This window comes from Eurypyga helias, unplaced genomic scaffold (genome assembly GCF_000690775.1).
Source record: "Eurypyga helias isolate BGI_N326 unplaced genomic scaffold, ASM69077v1 scaffold10316, whole genome shotgun sequence".
Taxonomy (NCBI): domain Eukaryota; kingdom Metazoa; phylum Chordata; class Aves; order Eurypygiformes; family Eurypygidae; genus Eurypyga; species Eurypyga helias.
Genome location: NW_010254686.1, coordinates 35,614 through 54,426, shown reverse-complemented (window position 1 = coordinate 54,426; position 18,813 = coordinate 35,614). Strand labels below are relative to the sequence as shown.

At 37.5% G+C, this 18,813-nt stretch overlaps 1 protein-coding gene across 1 annotated transcript in view; it reads right to left on the bottom strand.

Moving 5' to 3' along the window:
* Positions 1 to 18,813, bottom strand: part of EVI5 (ecotropic viral integration site 5) — a 69,868-nt gene that overhangs the window by 27,833 nt on the left and 23,222 nt on the right. The window contains exons 13-17 of the mRNA XM_010153092.1: positions 15,153 to 15,287; positions 12,970 to 13,110; positions 12,268 to 12,426; positions 10,446 to 10,592; positions 5,188 to 5,283 (exon numbers count right to left, since the gene is read on the bottom strand). Coding sequence (XP_010151394.1) covers positions 5,188 to 5,283; positions 10,446 to 10,592; positions 12,268 to 12,426; positions 12,970 to 13,110; positions 15,153 to 15,287 — 678 coding nt within the window. The remainder of the gene's footprint in view (positions 1 to 5,187; positions 5,284 to 10,445; positions 10,593 to 12,267; positions 12,427 to 12,969; positions 13,111 to 15,152; positions 15,288 to 18,813) is intronic.

The following is an 18,813-nucleotide window of genomic DNA, read 5'->3' as shown; positions in this document are numbered from 1 at the left end:
AAGTCTAAGTGTAAGATAAAGAAGATGCATATAATCAAATTTCAGGTGCAGGTGTTTCATCTCAAGAGGAGCACAAGTGAAGTTTTCTAAAACACTCTTCATGGTCATCACAGAGTAGGAAGATAAATACATGTCAACAAGAAAATTGGCCATTTTAAATAATATGAAATCATCTATGGTTGTCTTCACTTGAATAACTGCAATCTTAAAAACACAAAACCAAAGGTTTTACAGGCAGCCAAAATCCAGGCTCACCAGATAGTTACTGTTCCTCAGATAACAGTGTATCATCTTAACAAAAAATGCCTAGAGTGTAGGACATTGCCCTAACACCCTTAATTTGACTTCATGTGACTAAGAAATACTGACTTGGTAACAATCTGTCCCAGCCTCTTTTCAGGGAAAGCTGTTAAATTTTTACTCTGTGGCAAAAGACACTGCGTTAAAAATGTAAATTAAGTTTATTCAGAAGGGTAAATGTGGTAACTAGTGTCCTTTCAGTGACTTTACAGTGACTCATTCTAGACTTTCAAAAAACACATCACTAACATCACACACCACTATTGATAAGAGTAAAAAAAAAAAGTTTCCTGTAATTTGAAAAGATGGAAACAATTTCTTTACTCAACAGTCAGTACGTGGAAAAGTTATTAAACAGAGGTCATACAAAGGCTTCATTCTAACGAAGTAGTACGAAAAGTTTAAACCGTGGGGGAGAGAAATAGCACAATCATGGATTTCCTTTACAGTTGTTCTCAAAGCAGCTTTGACATGATTAGAGATAGGGTAAATGTGACAAAATTCTCTGAATCTGCCAGGAAACACATCAGAAGGAAGTGATGTTACCCCCTGTCCAGATCAATCTGAGAGAAGAATTCATTCTTCTACATAGTTTTTGCTTTTAAGATTACTCAGACCTAAACCCAGTTTTCTATCTTACAAGTGTGCTCTGTACCTCCCCAGTCCAAACCAGCCATGGGTAACTTTAAGGAAAAGCTACAAGCCACCAGCCTGGCTAGAAACAGAGGGGGAGGGATTAAGCTGCAAGAGCAGAGACTGCAGCTGACCCAGCTCTGCTTCCTCAGTCTGTCTGCACTTTCTCTGGCCTAATGCTCCTGACCCTAACCAGTGACTGACACCAGCGTGTAACTGATTTCACCTCGCCTGAATTCCTCTAAAGCCTCTTTTTCTCTCATGCTGCCTGTCCTTCCTTCAACTATTGCAGGGAAGGGTTCTTTAAAAAAAAAAAAAAAACAACCAAAAAAACCCACTGCAACAAAACACCACCAAGGGACCAACAGGACTGCCATATGCAATCAGAAGGAACACTTGCTATTAGGCCACAAGTGTAGTGAAGCTTGGTAGACTTTTCCTGGCAGCTTTAGGAAAGCATACACAAGCTAAAAGCTAGTGTTTTAAAGGCTTATATTAAGAAGTTAAAAGCATTTGCTTGTTGCAGTTTGAAGCTATCAGACCAGTTCAGCTGAAAACAAGGAAGACTAATTCCCTGAGGAAACAAACCTGAGGTTTTGCTGATTGACTATAGACATAAGGGGAGACAATATCCATTCCTTAGTCCTGGCTCTCTGTATCTTAACAAAAGGATGGGACAGAAGGGGTCAGAGAGCGCACGTAGCTTGGCCAGAACAAGTCATTTAGTTATAGGAGGTGAACTTCTAACCTTTGTGAGAAAGTAGAACGTGTAATATTGGAGAGATTCAATATTCCCACTGTGGCGGTACAAAAAGTAGCAGCCCAGCCATCCAAAATTCATTATTTGTTAATAATGTGCTTAAATGTCCTGCTAAAAGCCCAGAAGCCTGCTAAATATTTCCAAGTCATGCTTGCTTCCCAAGGGTTTTATCAGCTGAACTGGCAAGTGAGAGAAAAATAAGGAGAGGATAGAGGAGAAAACAAAGGCTGACAAAGTAAACCTTTGTTTGTACATAACTTCAAGATTTTTCTTTGTCACTTCTGGGGCTTAGGTATAAGCAACATAAGTTAAACGTCAGTTACCCTTCAATTTTATGTTATTTTTGCTAAGGAACAACTCATACATTTCTTTTGTTTAAGAATATCCATCGTGTATTGGACTGTTCTTTGTACTTCAGTACGTTTACACCAAAGTTTAAAAGTTTAGCATCAAGAACTGAATGCCTGACCAGATATGCCAACATTTAGAATATATAAAAAATAACTTCCTAACATCATAATAAACTGATACCTTGTGCAAAATTACATCCACTATTAAATGCTAGAGTTCTATCTCCTTCTCCTCCTCTGCCATTATTACTAACCAAAACTAAGAGTGACCCAGAAACTGTGATTTAAATCTAGCATTTGTGTGTGTAGCATCAGATCAGTTCTTATGTAGGAGTAGTGATACTTTGTGTTACAAATTTAACACCAGTGTCTTGCACCTACACCTACATGAACATTTAAAAGAAACCCACAGAGTTTAGGTTAAGCATTGCTATGGACCATATGGACCTGGCACTGAATCCCTAGAGATTCTTAGAAAAGCACCATCCCCCTAAAAAAAAAAAAAAAGGAAGGTTATGTGGTAAGCTAACTTCCTCCCTTCATCTTTATCAGCTTTGAAACAACATGACAAGCAGACCTATTTGTGATACTACACGTTAAAAGCACAATTACTTTGAGACTGACACCTACGTCCCAAGACTGGCCAAGTGTATTTATGGTATTAAATACTGCATTTCATGGCATTAAGGCAAGTCCAGATTAAAAGGCCCTCTGCTCCCCACATAGGTCACAGCAATTCCAGTGACAAGCTGAACGGAAGAGAATGTGAGGCACCTCTTCCTCCAATGAGGAAGAAGTTATCTAGATTTTCAATTTCCTTAAAAAGCAGTTTTTGCTTAACGTCTATTATCAGTTGCATGTTTTGCAGTTTACAAGCTTTGGGTTAAGGCTTTCCAACTCCATTATTACTTCTTTTTGGTGCAGGTGTTTCAGAGGCCTTTGAGCATGAGTACCCAAAAAGGAAGTTTTGATAGGAAGTTTCATATTTGCTGGCAAAACACACTGGTCAAAAAATATCTATTTGCCTACAGAATCTTACCCACCACCCCACTACCCCCACCAAACAAACAAAACAAAAATCTGTCACAGCCCAGTAAAAGCATTTCAAGTCACATCTAGAAAGTCAAGAATAAATATACCGACATTAAAAGGAACCTATTTCTACTAAATCACTGTTGTTTTCAATGTCTTTATACAGTTAACACTCAAAACCTGTATTTCACAACTGAACAGGTTGTACTTCATGCTAGTATAAGTTTAAGACCAACAGTTCACCAAAAGCCCAACAGGGCAAACGCATTAAATTAGAAACATGAACCACAGCTGCAGAATGTCTTCATACTCCAGGCTGGAGATGAAGCAAGCACAGCCATTCTTGTTTCTGCAGAAAATCAGTAACCTTACTAAGAGACTACAGAGCAAGACATCATTAATAGGTGACCACCTAAGAACACCAAAAGATTGGAACTTGAAAAGCACTTTAGTAGGAAACAAAAAACAAGGCCACCTAGAATATGAGAAAAATGGAAAACGGTAACTAAAGATTGCATCATGCAAAGTAGTAATTGTGAAAAGGAAGAGATGATGTGGATAAACACCAAACATGAGACAGTGCAGTATCACAACAAAACACGGACAGTTTAATCTTTGGAGGTATTAGCCAGCTATAAAATTATTGGGAACTGATGCTTTCAGTCAAACAATAGATGTATTTACATTAAGAAATGAGCACAATGCTAATTGGGCAACAGCTACTGATCATTACAAAAAAAGCAACTACAAAAAAAGCAATTGATCGTTATGGGATTCACAATTTCTTCATTTCCTAAAATCAAGACTAGAGTACATTTTGGTAGACCCATAACAGTCAAACAATGGAAGCAGGATGGCATTTTGAAGTCTGTGCTGAAGTGAAAGTAATGCAGAATTAAAGCTCCTCACTTATGAAATCACATTGTTTGAAGTAACCTTTAAACTTTTTTCTAGTAAAATGCTAACAGGAGAAGATTAACCTAAACTCAGCTCTTCTCTTGTTATCTTACTAGATGATAAATGATTCATATGCAATGCTCACTGTACTTATCTATTTCTAATGTACTGACCACAGCATTATCTAAGCATTATGTGATTAAAATAAATGATTGGTTTATCTTTCAATAGAATATAGTGTCTGCTGCACTAAAGGAAAAGTATCCAAAATTAAAATTCTTCAGGCAAGCTCCATTAAATTTATTTGTACATTCTGTTTATGAAGAGATGAAAAAGATGCAAATAGTTAAGAAATCACAGTGAAAAGGTGGCTTTGATGCAATACAATAAAATCATCACCTTGAAGGAAAGATTTCGAAGGGAAGACAGGCACCAGCAGTACCAGTTTAAAAAAAAAAACCAAACCAACCAAAACAGAACGCCTCAACTAGAGAGTAACCAGCTTGTAACTTTGGAATAATAACCAAGGCGACCTTTGCAGATAGACACAGCAAAATTCAGACAGGACAATGGTATATGCATATAGGTAGGACAGACTACAATAAGACGTGATTTCTCAAAGCCAAGAAAATACAGTCATTTATGGTTCTCTCAAGGAAGCAGCGAAAGCTCCAAAAGGAACTGAAAGCATAAGGAACAACACAGAGGCCATAGGTTGCAACTTCAGATCCTACAGTGACATGGTAGCAGTAACTAACATTCTGGGTTTCAAGATTTACATAAAGGAAGTAAGAATTTTACAATAAATCTTCCAATACTGGCCATAGCAGAACAATAAGCACAGAGAAGAATGGTTGCTGGAATCAAAATGTGTACAGTTTTTTGGACAGAGGATGTTTTCATTCTCAACTATTAATTGCTAAAAATTACCTATTACAAGACAAAAAAAACCAAAGTCATGATATAAGAGTGTTACCTTATAGCATGGTGCTTGTACCGTAGCAATTAACAACTCAGAAGTAAGCCCATAAGAAAAAGGCCTTGCTTATAAAGGAGGCACATTCAGCAACACAGCATTTCCCCAATTTGCAATGCAGTGCCTTGTGTTCACAGTAGTTTAATAAGGAAAGAAAGCAGAGGAAGAAAAAAAAAACACCCAGGAAGTACAAAAAGTAAACAGTATCAAGTTATACATTTAATCCCATCACTTGTTACCTGGATTTCTAATTCCGCAATATGCTGTTGGAGTTCAGCCACAGCTGCAATGCGGTCTGCCTCACGGAGCCGTACTGCCATCACTTCTTCTTTACTCTAAGAGAAGTAATAGATTGAAGCTAATAAATAATATGTTTCAGTTGATTAAAGACTGTGCACTGCTTTTATCCAAGATCACCTAAGTAAAGAAAACTTAATGCACTACTGTGTGAAACAGCATACTTATTGATAAGGTATGTTCTAAAGAACCCAAATGTTATTTTAACCTATAGAATTGTGCAATTGTCCAATATAAATTCTGAACTATAATAATCTAAAAAAAAAAATGTGTAGTTTTGAAAACATGCTGTTATCAGTTTCCAGGCCCAGAAAATAGCTGTCTTCTGTTACAGAAGTGTTACACTGTAAATTAAGAAAAAAGTACCAACATAACAAAGAAACAGCTCATCCTTCAGCTTTTCACTTTTATATATAAAGAAACAAAGCTACACATATTACGTATTTCATCACTCTTTTTGCCTCTTAAAATAAATCTAAAAACCCAAACACACACATATATGCACAACCTCATTTAAGTCCAACTCTTTTAGTCACAGTATGCGACAAAGATTTGCAAGACAGTTCAGAATAAAATGCTAATGCTTGTAACCTTCAGAGTGCCAGTGTAAGTTTAACCTGTATGTGCTAGACAACAACAGAGAAGGAAATACCCTTATTTCTGTTCTGTAAGACAAGTTCTCAAGTCTTCAGAGAACAAAACAATATTATATTATCAGCTGCTTGGTACAACCACAGGAAGAAAACAGTGATAGATATTGAGCGAGCAATATTTTCAGCCAGAGTGCAAATAATTCTGGGGAACAGACAGACTAGGCTCAGGTACACCTACTTCCACGGTTGACCAGTGTAACTCTGCAAACTGTAGTTACTCTAAGCCAGTTCCAGTATTTCAGCGATTTCAACGTGTACTTCAAACCGGCAGTACTTAACCACCACGCATTAGACAGTCGGGTTGAGACAGAATTGAACATGCCAAAGCCATAGTAACTACGTGAAAACATGCTGTTTCTTTGGAAAAAGATCCTTGTAATGAAGGTACATCATCTACAGATGCTGTTAATTGGATACTGTAATGAGGGGAGTCCATTTCAGAGCAATCCATCACGTGTTAGCAAAAGTTTAGCCTTTATTGCTAAATTCTGCTGCACGACTGTTTGAATGAAGCCAAACCTGCAAGTCCACAGGATTGCATGTATTTAACTGAAAGCTAAAGGACAGACTGGCTTGGTTTGACTTCAGGATCTGAGATGAGTCAGTAGTGTTGCTCTAGATGGCAGTGATGCTTTATCTCCAGAACAGATCATGTTCTCAATAATTACCACAAATGTTGATACGGTAGTGAAGACAAGACTGGGACGGGGGCACAAATCTCATGTTGTAAATTCCTCAGCAAAACTGATTTAGAAAGATCAGTGCTGTGTTTCAAGAAACAATTTGAAATTAAGCGTTTGCTGCAGCAGCAGTAGTCAGATGAAGAGGGAAGAATGTAACAGTAGACACCAGTGACAGAAAACAGTTGCCATACAGGCGATATAAAATGCCACTTGCTACAAAAATTTTATTTTTTGCTTATGTACTTTAAGTTATCCTTTAAAGAAAAACACAAGCTCCAGAAATAATGTACCAATTCTTTCTGCATAGGGAACTGAAAATCCAAGTAAGGCTTTTCTTGATACACCTCTTTGAATAGAAATACTCCTACCTAGCCAAGCTGTGGTGACAGAAATAAAACCAGAGCATCATTTCAGACGAGTTAAAACAACATGAAGAAAAAAACCAGGAAAAATGAAACATCAGTTTTAATGGAATCATGAACAACAAACTTGCTAGATTTAAGGAGATGCAAGGTATAGCTACAAAAGTTCAGCATTTGTCTGTACTGCTCCATGACATTACCTGAAAGATTATTGAAACTTTCCTCATCAGTTTTATTCACAAAGTGGTTGTATCAGTAACATGTTAAGTAGCTTTATTTCAGGTATTTACACTGCAATACCATCTTTTAAATTCAACCTTCCTGCTATTATCTGTATTGCAAGCCAAATCTAAGTTGGTAGCAATACTGTTTACTACAATTACAGATACTGAACCTACTTCCAGAAGGACTGCAGGTATGACAAGTCTGCTGTTATTGCTGGAGGCAAGCTCTTCACACTTGTAACATATGCCTTACATAGCATGCATAGAGTATGCTGGTTTCTTGTAAGCCTAGTTAGTATAAACAAAGCCAGTGATGCTGCAAGGTTTTCCTTGACAAACAATGTTTCTCTTTCTACTTTAAGCTTCAGCTTTTATTTTTTCCTTAATTTCCCTTTAAAATTAAAATCCCATTTTCCTTACACAGTGAAATAGTCTTAAACAATACCAAGCAGAAATTTCCTTCACCTACAGGGGTATAGAGGTGAGGAGACAAGAACTTAAAATAGTTTCTTCTATAAGAAGTGAAAGCATTTGGCATGAACCTTAGATTAAGCTGAAAAATCATGCTTCTAGTAGTTTAAATGTGGAGAGGAAGGGACAGGAAAAAAGAATAATCATCCTTACAAATCAACTGTCAGTGGCTTTGTATGTCTTCTCATTTCTCACTTAACTGTACATTATCAAATAGCTGGAGTTTGAAATGGAAAAGTTTTTTGTGAGCTTGAAATAGCAATAGGAAGTTCAGTACTAAGTTATGTCCCACTTAAGGAGCAAGAGAATACCTGCAGTTGTGTATATTGCTTAACATGATGTAATTTTTTTGACGACACAGCATTATTACATCTTCAAAACCATTTTGAATTGTTTGTATAGATTATTACAGAATTAATTCCCATAAAAGTTCAGGACAAAATGTCAGAGGTAGAGGGAAAAGGGAGTACGATGGGAAACTACACTGAAGAAAGGTAGTTTCCTATTCCAACATGAGCACCTTGCAATACAGTTACCAAACAAACCTTATGTATTTACACAGTACAGGAGCCCATACGGTACTATACTAAGCCTCATCCCAGTAAGTCACAGTCTAGCTCAGTTATATAAAGAGTAGAACTCCCGCTAATGTATATCAATTTGGTAATATTTCATTTTACGTCATAAATATCAACTTGTTACAAAACATTGTATAATGTAAACTTTTTCCCTAACAGTGACTGCAAAACAAGTTTCCAGATCTAATGCTACTGTACGTCAGAACCACTGCTTTGCTGATCCTGTCTATCACACTTCAAGCCATCACTACACATAACTTTCCAAACAAATTATCCCAGTGAGAAGTCATGTATATTAACTCATTGTGAGGTTAAAAGACATATTACATTTATAGTCAACATAAAAACTTCAGAATAATGACTACATCCTCTCAATCTCCTAAAGATTAATAAGGACCTTCAGTATCAAAATCCATTCAAACAAAAAAGTTTTGGGTTATATGAAAATACATGTCAGATCATGAATATTAAGAAAAAAAAAATATCAACAAGAATAATCTCAGCATTTAGGAAACCAGTAATTATGGTAAACAAAACTCAGTCAGTAGAAGTGATTTCTTCTAGTTAAGATTCAGTGGCTTGTTTCCTAAAAGCTAGTGATGGAGTTTGAGTCAGTAGAAGCTACATCTTTTACCACACTTGAGATTCAGGTTTCTTTGGAAACAAATGGAACTGGCAAGACAGCAGGAAAAGTGAAAACCTAAGAAAACCTGGAATACCTGGAGTACATCTCAGTCATTAACTGTTCTTAAATTTCTTTAAAAATGGAACTGAACAATCAGTTTCATTTTGCTGAAAGAACTAAGGCAAAATTAGCAAGAAATTGCCAACTACAGGTTACACACTAGGCTCTAAGTAATTAACACAGAGTTTATTACACAATTAAATTGTCTAGATTTATGTATTACCTTGGAAAAAAGAAATTACAAGAAATGAAAAACTGTAAGAGCTGAGATTTGTGATATTACAGCAAAACTAGGCATATTAATAAGGATGCTGTTTCGTCTCCAGGCTACATGACAATGATAAACCAGTCAAACTACACTCTTGATTCATATTGTCCACAGAAGCCTTTGACAGAATTGCAGTTAATGCAGTATTTGGGGAATGTATGCTATTACAAGCAAAATGCACACTTATTGGATAAAACTGAAAACAAACATTCCACCAGTAACAATGTTCTGCATGAATTACAATAGAAACGAGTGCACATAAGAAGAGATTTGGTTACATTAAGGGCAAAACTAAGATGTAATCATGAGCAACAGATTATAAAACAGCAACTGCTCTCAAGTAGCAAACTCACAGCCAGTTTAATAAATGGTAGTCTGATTATTCATCTCAGTGTTATTTTTAACATTCATTTTTAAGACTCATATTTAGAAATTACTGACTGTTCAGCTCTAGCTGATTTTACAAAAGACTGTTCATACATCTTTTGGAAATAAGATTTAAGTAAAAAGTGGCTTTCATGTCTCTAGCCAAAAATTCCTTAACTATAAGCAATTTGTCAACTACTATTGCCCCTTTTTGAAGTAAATATCAGTAACAGTTTCAGGAAAAGAGAAAAAAGCTTGAAAGAATTATCTTTTATTTCTTGTCATGTTTTATGTTATGAAGATTTAAGTTGTTAGTAATTGGTTATGATTTAGTTACAAGATTAATTTATTAAACCTGAGATTCAAACATTATATTGGGTTTTCTTATGTATTAACAGTAATAAAAACCATCTTTTGCCAAGTGTTTTTGGGCTGTCCCCTTAAAGTCTAGTTGTTATTAGGCAGTAGCTACTGTAACACTCCCTTCTGTAAACCTCTCCATTCAAATACTACTTTTACTCCCCTTTTTTTGAACCTAACCTAATTCTGCAGTAAGTCAGTGCTGAAGTAATGAACCTCTTCTGTCACTAAAGACGATCAGAGTACAGAGTGTTCAGAATCTGACCTGTAAGAGTGACTTTTTATATATTACACATAGACACTTTTCTGAGTAGAACCACACTTTAAAGTAAAAGTTTATCTTGGTGGGACCACAAAGAAGCAGCTCAGTCAAAACCTCAAGTGATTTTGTGAGATGGTAAATTCCAGATGATACTGTCAAATCAGTAAAAAAAGTTTTGGTTTTGTGATTTCTACTTCTCAATTAAGACACAATTTTATCCAACAATAGACAAAATTAAAAAGCATATATACATTAGCACAAAAATAGTCTATTCACGATGCTGTTTACCTTGCATTCAATTTCTGCTTGTCTGCGCTTTGCTTCATTCAACTGAGCAAGAAGTCCTTTGTTCTGTGCAGAAAGATACTGTACCTTCCCCTGTAGGTTGGTAACCTCTTGCTCTGCCCTTCGTAAATGGTTACTATTGATCTGATTCTGAAATTTATGACAAAAAAAAAAGAAAATGCATGTTAAGGAAAGATCTTTGATATTAACTCAACTCCCTGAAGTCTGACAGAAAAAGACTTATCACTTAGTATAAAAAAACTTCTGATGAAAGATTTTTCTAAGTATAATCAGAAACGTTTGTATGTCATTTGGTTTATACCCAGGATACTCAAACTGTTCTCAAACAGAGGACTCCTTGTAGCAACACTACTGCAAAGCTCCTGCACTTCTGTTTTTCCCAACCTCTTGCTTAAGTCAGTCATAGATTTTGTGACCTTATATCCCAACTACAGCACCAAGCTGATGCACCCAAGGAACACCAGGTATGTCAGAAATACTGTGTGCACGCTGCTCTGCCCAGCGAACTCCTGAAAGCCATGTGGCACCTTAAATAAGATGAGGGCATCAGTACAAGTCACACTAGTTTCATATGAGGCTGTGCACAGGCCGGTACACAACACGAGAACCACTGTGACTGCAAGCGAGCGCTGAACAGCAAACGCACATACAGAGGTTCCATGCGTGAGGCTGAAGGGAGAAGCACCTAAAGGTCTCCCGGCTTCCCTTCGCCCACTGAAGACAGCAGGATGCCTATGCCCCCTGCTGACCAACATAAACACACAGATGGGGAAAAACACGTGTTAGCTGTAGTGAAACGGGATTAACCCGCCAATGAAAACGTTACAATTTGAAGGAAGAGGAAACTTTTATTCAGTTACTATAGGAACAGCGGTGCCTCTGCCAGAAAAGGCACCATGGCCCTTGCCATTAGCTCATCTCTCTTCAGCACCACACCCTTACGTGCTCTGGTTTCTGGGATTGCTGAAGCTTGTCAAGTAAAAGTCTTGTTGAGTTTCTTCAGCCTTTTAGATGCACAGGTCTCCTTCAAGTAACAATTACCTTTAGCAGGTACTTCATGGGAAGATGTCTCAAAAGCCTGTTACAAAACCTTTCCGACCAACAGCACACTGTGCTTACCGATTCAGCTGAGAGTTCACCAATATAGTATGCACCCACCACCTTGAGTGCAGGTTCATTCCAGATTTGTTTGCTTAATAACAACTTATTCACCAGTTACACAGAGAAGATCTTGGCAGACAAATTATTTTTGTCTTTTCTGCACAAATCCCAGCAATGGCGACGCACGCTTTTCTTTTCTGACACATGAAAGGTAAAGCTTCTGCTAAAAAAACCTGACAACATGCAGCTGTTTTGCTGAAACTCCAGTTTAGTAACCAGATTCATGACCTCAGTGGATAATCTAGTACAGGCAATCTCATCAAAGGAAACAAAACACGACCATTTAAAGAATTAAAATTACTATTATCACAATCATGGATTAGGTTTGTGAAATTTAAAACACCTTAAAAGTACTCCTGTTACACCGGTTACAGTTTAATGAATTGAGATTCACACACATTCACTGAGTCTACCAATTAGTCCAACTGAGAAATTCAGAAAGCTTAGTCCTGGAAAAGACTAAAGGAAAGGCAAAGTAAGTTGGACAGCATGCACTAGAGTCTCTCTCCTAGTCCATCTGCACTAAAAAAAAGCATTTTTGAACTAAAGTCACACCTGAAAGATCATAATCAGATCTCTACCACTGGACACCAATTTGCCAGTGTTCAGTTCAATTCACACATGCCAGTATTCAGATACATACCTGTGTTTCCATCTCCATCATTCTTTGCTTGGTCTCTTTCAGTTCAGCCTGAGTTTCTGCTTCTCTCAGTCGGACTGTCATCAGCTCATCCTGTAGCTCATTCACGGTGTTTTTTCTGGGAGGATCTTTCCATCTTCCAGTGGTACGAGCTAGATGACGCTAAAAAACAAAACAGCATGCCATTGCTGATAATGCCTGATCTTTCCTCGTGTTCCCTTATCTTCTTTAAGCTCTCAGAGTTACATGGGGACACGTTGCTATAGTGCACCTGTTTGTCCTAAAAGCTAGGAACCCATGCAAACTTCCAGCCTTGAGAACAGACAATTAACAAGCTGAAGTCAGTCATTCCCAACTACAGTAAGTCAGTGAACTGCAAGCATATCCTGAGACTTTTGCCTGTTTTCAGCCTTCATTAACATTCAGTGAAGCAGGAGTACTGATCAGGTACTTCCTTTCTACCAGAATGGTTAGCTGGTAGCACAGGCTCTCTGCCATCTATAACAACTTGGGACCAATTTCTAACGTACTTTTGAAGTAGTTTCTAGTAGCAGCTGCATTTAAAGATTTTTCTCACCTAGCAGCTTGATCTGTGGCAACTAGTTTCTACTTGATCTCTACATCTCAAAATTTTGCAGCTTTATGCTTATCTATTTATTCACTGAAAACAAAAAACTGTTAACAAAGTGTATCGTTACCCCCTACCTGCCAGTGTTCCTCCAAGTCTTTCACTTGCTGCCTTAGTTCTTTGAGACCCATCAGAGCTTCTGCTTCTCGTAATTTTACTGCAATCAGTTCTTCTTGTAGTCTAGCAACATTTTCCTCATCAGGAAGAGAGCTGTTCCTCTGCAACAAGGACCATCCTCTTAAACATATATTTGAATAAAATTGTGCTTAGTGAGACCCACTCCAAGGATACAGACATGGAATGATATTATTACTAACCAAACTTTATTAATTACACATCCCTTGCAAAATAAAATCCCTCAAAAATTTAAGTTACTGAACATATCAAATGTGAACAAATAACTACCAACTGCCAGCTACAGAAAAAAAATTAACAAGGCAGTTTTAGGCATTCTGACTTCCAGATTTCCCCATATGGTATCCCTAACAAAGCATTATTTACACTATTTTTTGCACATAAAAATATGAAAAGAAATCTGAAAGACTGAGCTACTTGATAAATAAAGCAAATGAGGAACTGAAATTACACCTTTAGAGTTACAACTTTTATTTAGATTTACTGGAAAAACAAACACTTATTTTCGTGAAGTAGGTAATTTGCCTATTAATTTTTATAAACAACCACCAGTCAAGAAAAGGTCTTACAGATGAAAGCGTACGGATGTTTACAAACACACATGAGGAAAAAGTAAAAAGACTAGGGAAAGCTAAACAGAAAACACATGGCAGGAATGACCTGAGGGAAATGAAACAGCAACAACAGTATAATAATGGAGGTCTGGGAAAGAAACAGAGGGGAAGAAATAGGACATAGTCTGCCTAACTATAACATCCCTACATCAAATCATTAGACACTAAATATGCAAAGTTAAACTATGCTTCATCATTTTCTACTGCATTTCTCAGGAGATTTTGCTGAAAATCACAAGTATTTTCGTAGATACGCAATACTGTGATAGTTGCCAGGTTTTCTTGAGAGCTGAGAATAAAGTGTATGATTAACATTAAGAGAACCCAGCACAACAGCCATTCATTGGTACCTCTGTTTCAAATCGTGGGCTCCAAGTATTGGCAAATACAGGAAGTGACAGGGTGTGTTTCTAAACGTTTACATCACTGTTAATACAGCCACGCAAGTCTTGGGGTACTGAGCAGTTTTCCCAGACTATACGACACATCACTAACAGCAGTAAAGACCTGTACCTGTAGGCATGAGGGAGTTAACTTCCATCACTTTCTCATGTGCCCGAGTTTGTTATGGACAGAGTGAAGTACCACTTTACACCTGAGTTTGTCTGGTTCATCAGTTTCCTCCACTGCTCCCGTTTTAATTCACATTTAAGTTTTCAGTGTATGCTATCTTCATGCTGATGAAGGTTAAATAAAGTAGTAGTCACTTTGAAAAATACCTTAAAACCTGAATTCTTACCAATGCTCAGTAAAAACTGCCACACTACTAACCTGTCCGGCTCCCATCAAGTCCCACAGATAATTAAGTAAAAACTTGACTCCAGCAGATTAATCTAATTAGCTAGCAAGTTCTGGCCACATTCTTGGAGTATACAGCTCTTTTAAAGTTTCCATGAAGAAACAATTTCCAAAACCAATACAACACGATCTGAGGAGCATGCTTTATTTTAGGTCAATGAGTAGGTTTTTTTCTTTCCTTTTCTTCTATTTTATTCTGCAGTTATGTTTTTCTTCAAAGAAAGATGTTTGACAGTTGGTTTGAGTACAGCTTGAACTCTGGTACCAGTAAGTTACAAGCTGGGACGTCATCCAAAAAGCAGTAGAGACTTTGATACTAAACAATGTATTCCTTCCCTGCCCAAAATGGGACAAAGCAGGAGGCACTCAAGACCTGGGAATGCTGCTCCCTTTCCTCCTCTCCTCCCAAACTATTTAGTTTCACATCGCCTCAATGCTCACCCTAAGGCTACTGCTCTTGTTGCAGAAAAGACTCCACCAGAAACCAAGTTTTCCACTGCAGTGGGCTTCAGGAACAGGAGAAAAGTGAGCTATTCTTCACAAACCTTCCCCAGTGCAGAGAGATGAACTTTGCTTTATTAACTTCAGCTTTGAAAAGAATCTTGCAGCCTTAAAAACATGGAGGATTTGAGAGCATAGTTATGCAAAGAATTACAGGGACCTGCATCCTGTTTCTATTGCCATCTTACGCAGAAGGACCTGGTTTGATTTACCTTTTCCATCTCTAGAACTTTATCTTGCATCTCCTTCAGGGCACAATGGGATTCTGCTTCACTCAGCCTGGCTTGGACCAGCTCTTTTTCCAGCTGTAGCACAAAGTCTTCACTGTACCGTGAACTGCATTTATGCTACAAAGTTTGCAGAAATATGTTTAGTATGAAGTACAGATGGTTTGAAAGGGGTTTTATATGCCAGATTTGGAGTGAAAAGTACATTCAAATGGTTAACATCAGCAACACTAGCTTAAGATCAACAGAAGTGCTTACCTTATACAAGTCTACTAGCATGTCCATCCAGACTGCCAACAGTAAGAACCCCGAGAGGTACAGCATTAAACAACTGCACCTCCACAATGCCAAACATGTAAGACCAAAAACCAAACCTATTAGCACTGATGAGCAACAATCATAGAATCATAGAATAGAATCATAGAATCACTAGGTTGGAAAAGACCTTAGAGATCATCCAGTCCAACCGTATCTGTCCACCACTAAACCATATCTCTCAGCATCTCATCCACCCGTCTCTTAAACACATCCAGGGATGGTGACTCCACCACCTCCCTGGGCAGCCTGTTCCAGTGTGTGATAACCCTTTCGGTGAAGAACTTCTTCCTTACATCCAATCTAAACCTCCCCTGGCGCAGCTTGAGTCCATTCCCCCACGTCCGATCATCTGTCATTAGGGAGAAGAGACCAACACCCACTTCTCCACAACCTCCTTTCAGGTAGTTGTAGGCAGTGATCAGGTCTCCTCTCAGCCTCCTCCAGGCTAAACAAGCCCAGTGCCCTCAGTCGCTCCTCATAAGACATATTCTCACTAAGACAACTCACACTTCTTTCTCATTGTTACCCAAACTGAAAAATTCTCAAAGGATCTGTCATTATTTTGTGATAAGCAGGAACAGCTGCTTAGGAAACACTGGCTAATTAGAAGGTTAATGCAAATCTCTCTCCTGACCCTAGTCATTTAAACTCTGATTCAACACAAGCCTTCCATACTCTTGGATTTTAAAAAAAGCCACGAATTCCTCAATGCACCACCACTGGGTTTACTCCTTTCTTCCACTCCAACCCTTGGCTCTCGTTTGCTCACACTATACCCAATCCTTCTGAGCTCCTCTCCTAGGGCAAGCCCTGGGGACTTAGGAGAAAAATCCAGGCACAAGTAACAGTATAGCCCCTTCTAGGTGGGCAGCTCCAGCACAAGCTACAATGAAATTTGGTTCTTTACCATACAGCACTTACTCCAAGACTATCCTCAGCCAGCTTTGCACACCCAATCACATTCCCTCAGTAATAAAACAGCAGTTCAGAACTTAAAAGTAACCCCTTCCAAACTTCAGAGAAAGGAAAAAAGCCACAATTCTGCTCAGATAAGTTAATTCACCATTAACTTATTTTTTGACTGTTGATTAGCTGAAATTAAATGTGAAATCTAGCCATTCATTTGCTAAAGCACAATCTCATGAAACTGCATCTTTCAACAGATACATCCAACTGAAGTCCTACTAAGCATTTGTATTCAAAAGCCCCACTTAACTTTTTCCTCCAGTAAATAGTTACAACATACACTTAAATTTCTCTTGAGTCACTTCAAAATTACTTGAAATTCACCACAGATTATCAGACTTTCTTGACAGGTGATGCCATCCTAAATCAGCATTTAAATGTCTGGTTCAGAAAAAAAAAGTGGGTGTTGAAATCCCTGAAGTGTAGTTGCCTTGTTACTGTTCATGCATTGCTACCCTGAAAGTTAGGTTTAAAGGGAAATACTCAATACATCTTTGGTGCCATTAACTACATCGTTAAGAATAAATAATATACTTGAATTTAGAGTTGAAGTTTTAGTCAATTAACAGTGTACTTTAATATAATGCATACTCTATGGATTTTAAAGGATACAACTCTTTCTTACTTTATTTTACATCTGCAAACAATTTAGTTGTCTGCATCCAATAACACTTGACAGAATTAACAGAAAAGTTTCAGTTCCATATGCTTTGTCAGGGTATGACATTCTCTGACCTTTAATGCACAAACCAAAGGCACACAGGACAAAACAAGGATTTACAACATGTTAACTACATAGTCAAGGAAATGGGGGTTTACAGGGTTTGGTTTTGGGTGGGGTTTTTTTGTTTGGGGTTTTTTTGGTTTGGTTGGGATTTTTTTTGTTTGGTTTGTTTGTTTTTAATGTATTGTTACATTTCTGTATGCCAACTAAGACTTTCATTATGACTTACAGTAAAATCCAAATTCAAAATCTACACTAACCTCAGTGTTATAATTTACTGTATTTCTTACATATATGTCTGCTGGAAGCTGTAACAGAGAATATACAGAAAGCATTAAAAGGCAAATGTAGTTCATGCAGGCAGTCTCTAGTGTCAGAGACTACCAATTTAAGTGCTCGTCCCACTTAACTGTGCAGTTGAACCCACACGGAACGTTAAATGTGCAACAGCCATAGTGTATTTAATATTCATTTTCCCTGATACACTACTAATTAAATTCACATTATTTTCAACCCACATGCCTCAGTAAGTAGTGGAGGTAGCCCTGATCTGAGTGTAAGGAGAGGATGGGTATACAATGCTGATGCATTTCTGCAGTCTTCACGAGTAGCATACGATGTCACAACATGCGGATGCAGATAACAGGTAACAACTCTTTCTTAATCCTGGCTGTACAAGTTCATCAGATGAGGCACACAGCAACTTAAATGGACAAGAAACATGTTTCTCGTTCCAGCTTCTGATTATGATACGCGCAGAATTAGAACAAATGCAGTGTGCTTTCCTCGGATAAGAAGTCCCACCGTGTTTTCCAGTAAATTGAGAAAAACCAGCAGATTGAGAGCTGAATATATCCTCATTTTGCAACAATTCATAAGTGTACTCTAAATAGTTTTAGACTACAAAAATCTAACTGATGTTGGTCAAATAAGTAACAAAGAGCATAAGAAGAGTTATTTATCCAGTTTCAGGCCCAGGTCATACCTTCTTTAAATCAGTCATTAGATTTCACTTGCCTAAGGAATACGTTAGGAGTACTTATCTATTTAGCCACCACAAACCTTAAATCACATCTTGGTAGACTGGCAAAAAAATACAGCCAAGATCAAAACACACTAAAAAACAAACAAACAAAACCACCACAATAATCACAAGGTCAAAGTTGTGATTGTTGCTCCTTAAAAAAACTCAAATTCAATAATTTAGTATATAAAGCCAACACAAGTTTATACTCAAAACAATGTTTGCAAACTACTTTAAGACTGACTTCTTCAGAAAAAAAATTTTTTTTGTATTTGTCTTAAGCTCTAGAATTTGTGACATAAACCACAATGTGAATCCAGATTTCCAGGCACCAGCAAAACATTTTAACCACAGTAACACTGTTTTTCTTGGCTGTGTTGAAAAGATGTCTGTCATGTAAAGTACTGAAAATATAAGATTCCATAGCCACTTACTTCTGAAAGAAACAAGTCTTTGCTTGGCTTCACACAACTGGATTTATTTTCCTTTAACTTTTATTAAAGTCTCAAGAATAGAACTGGTTGTGTCAGTCTCTTGAGATTTTTACTAATTATTTTGGCCAATGACAGATAATTACTTGTAATAACAGTATGTTTTTCTAGTTCTCTATACTG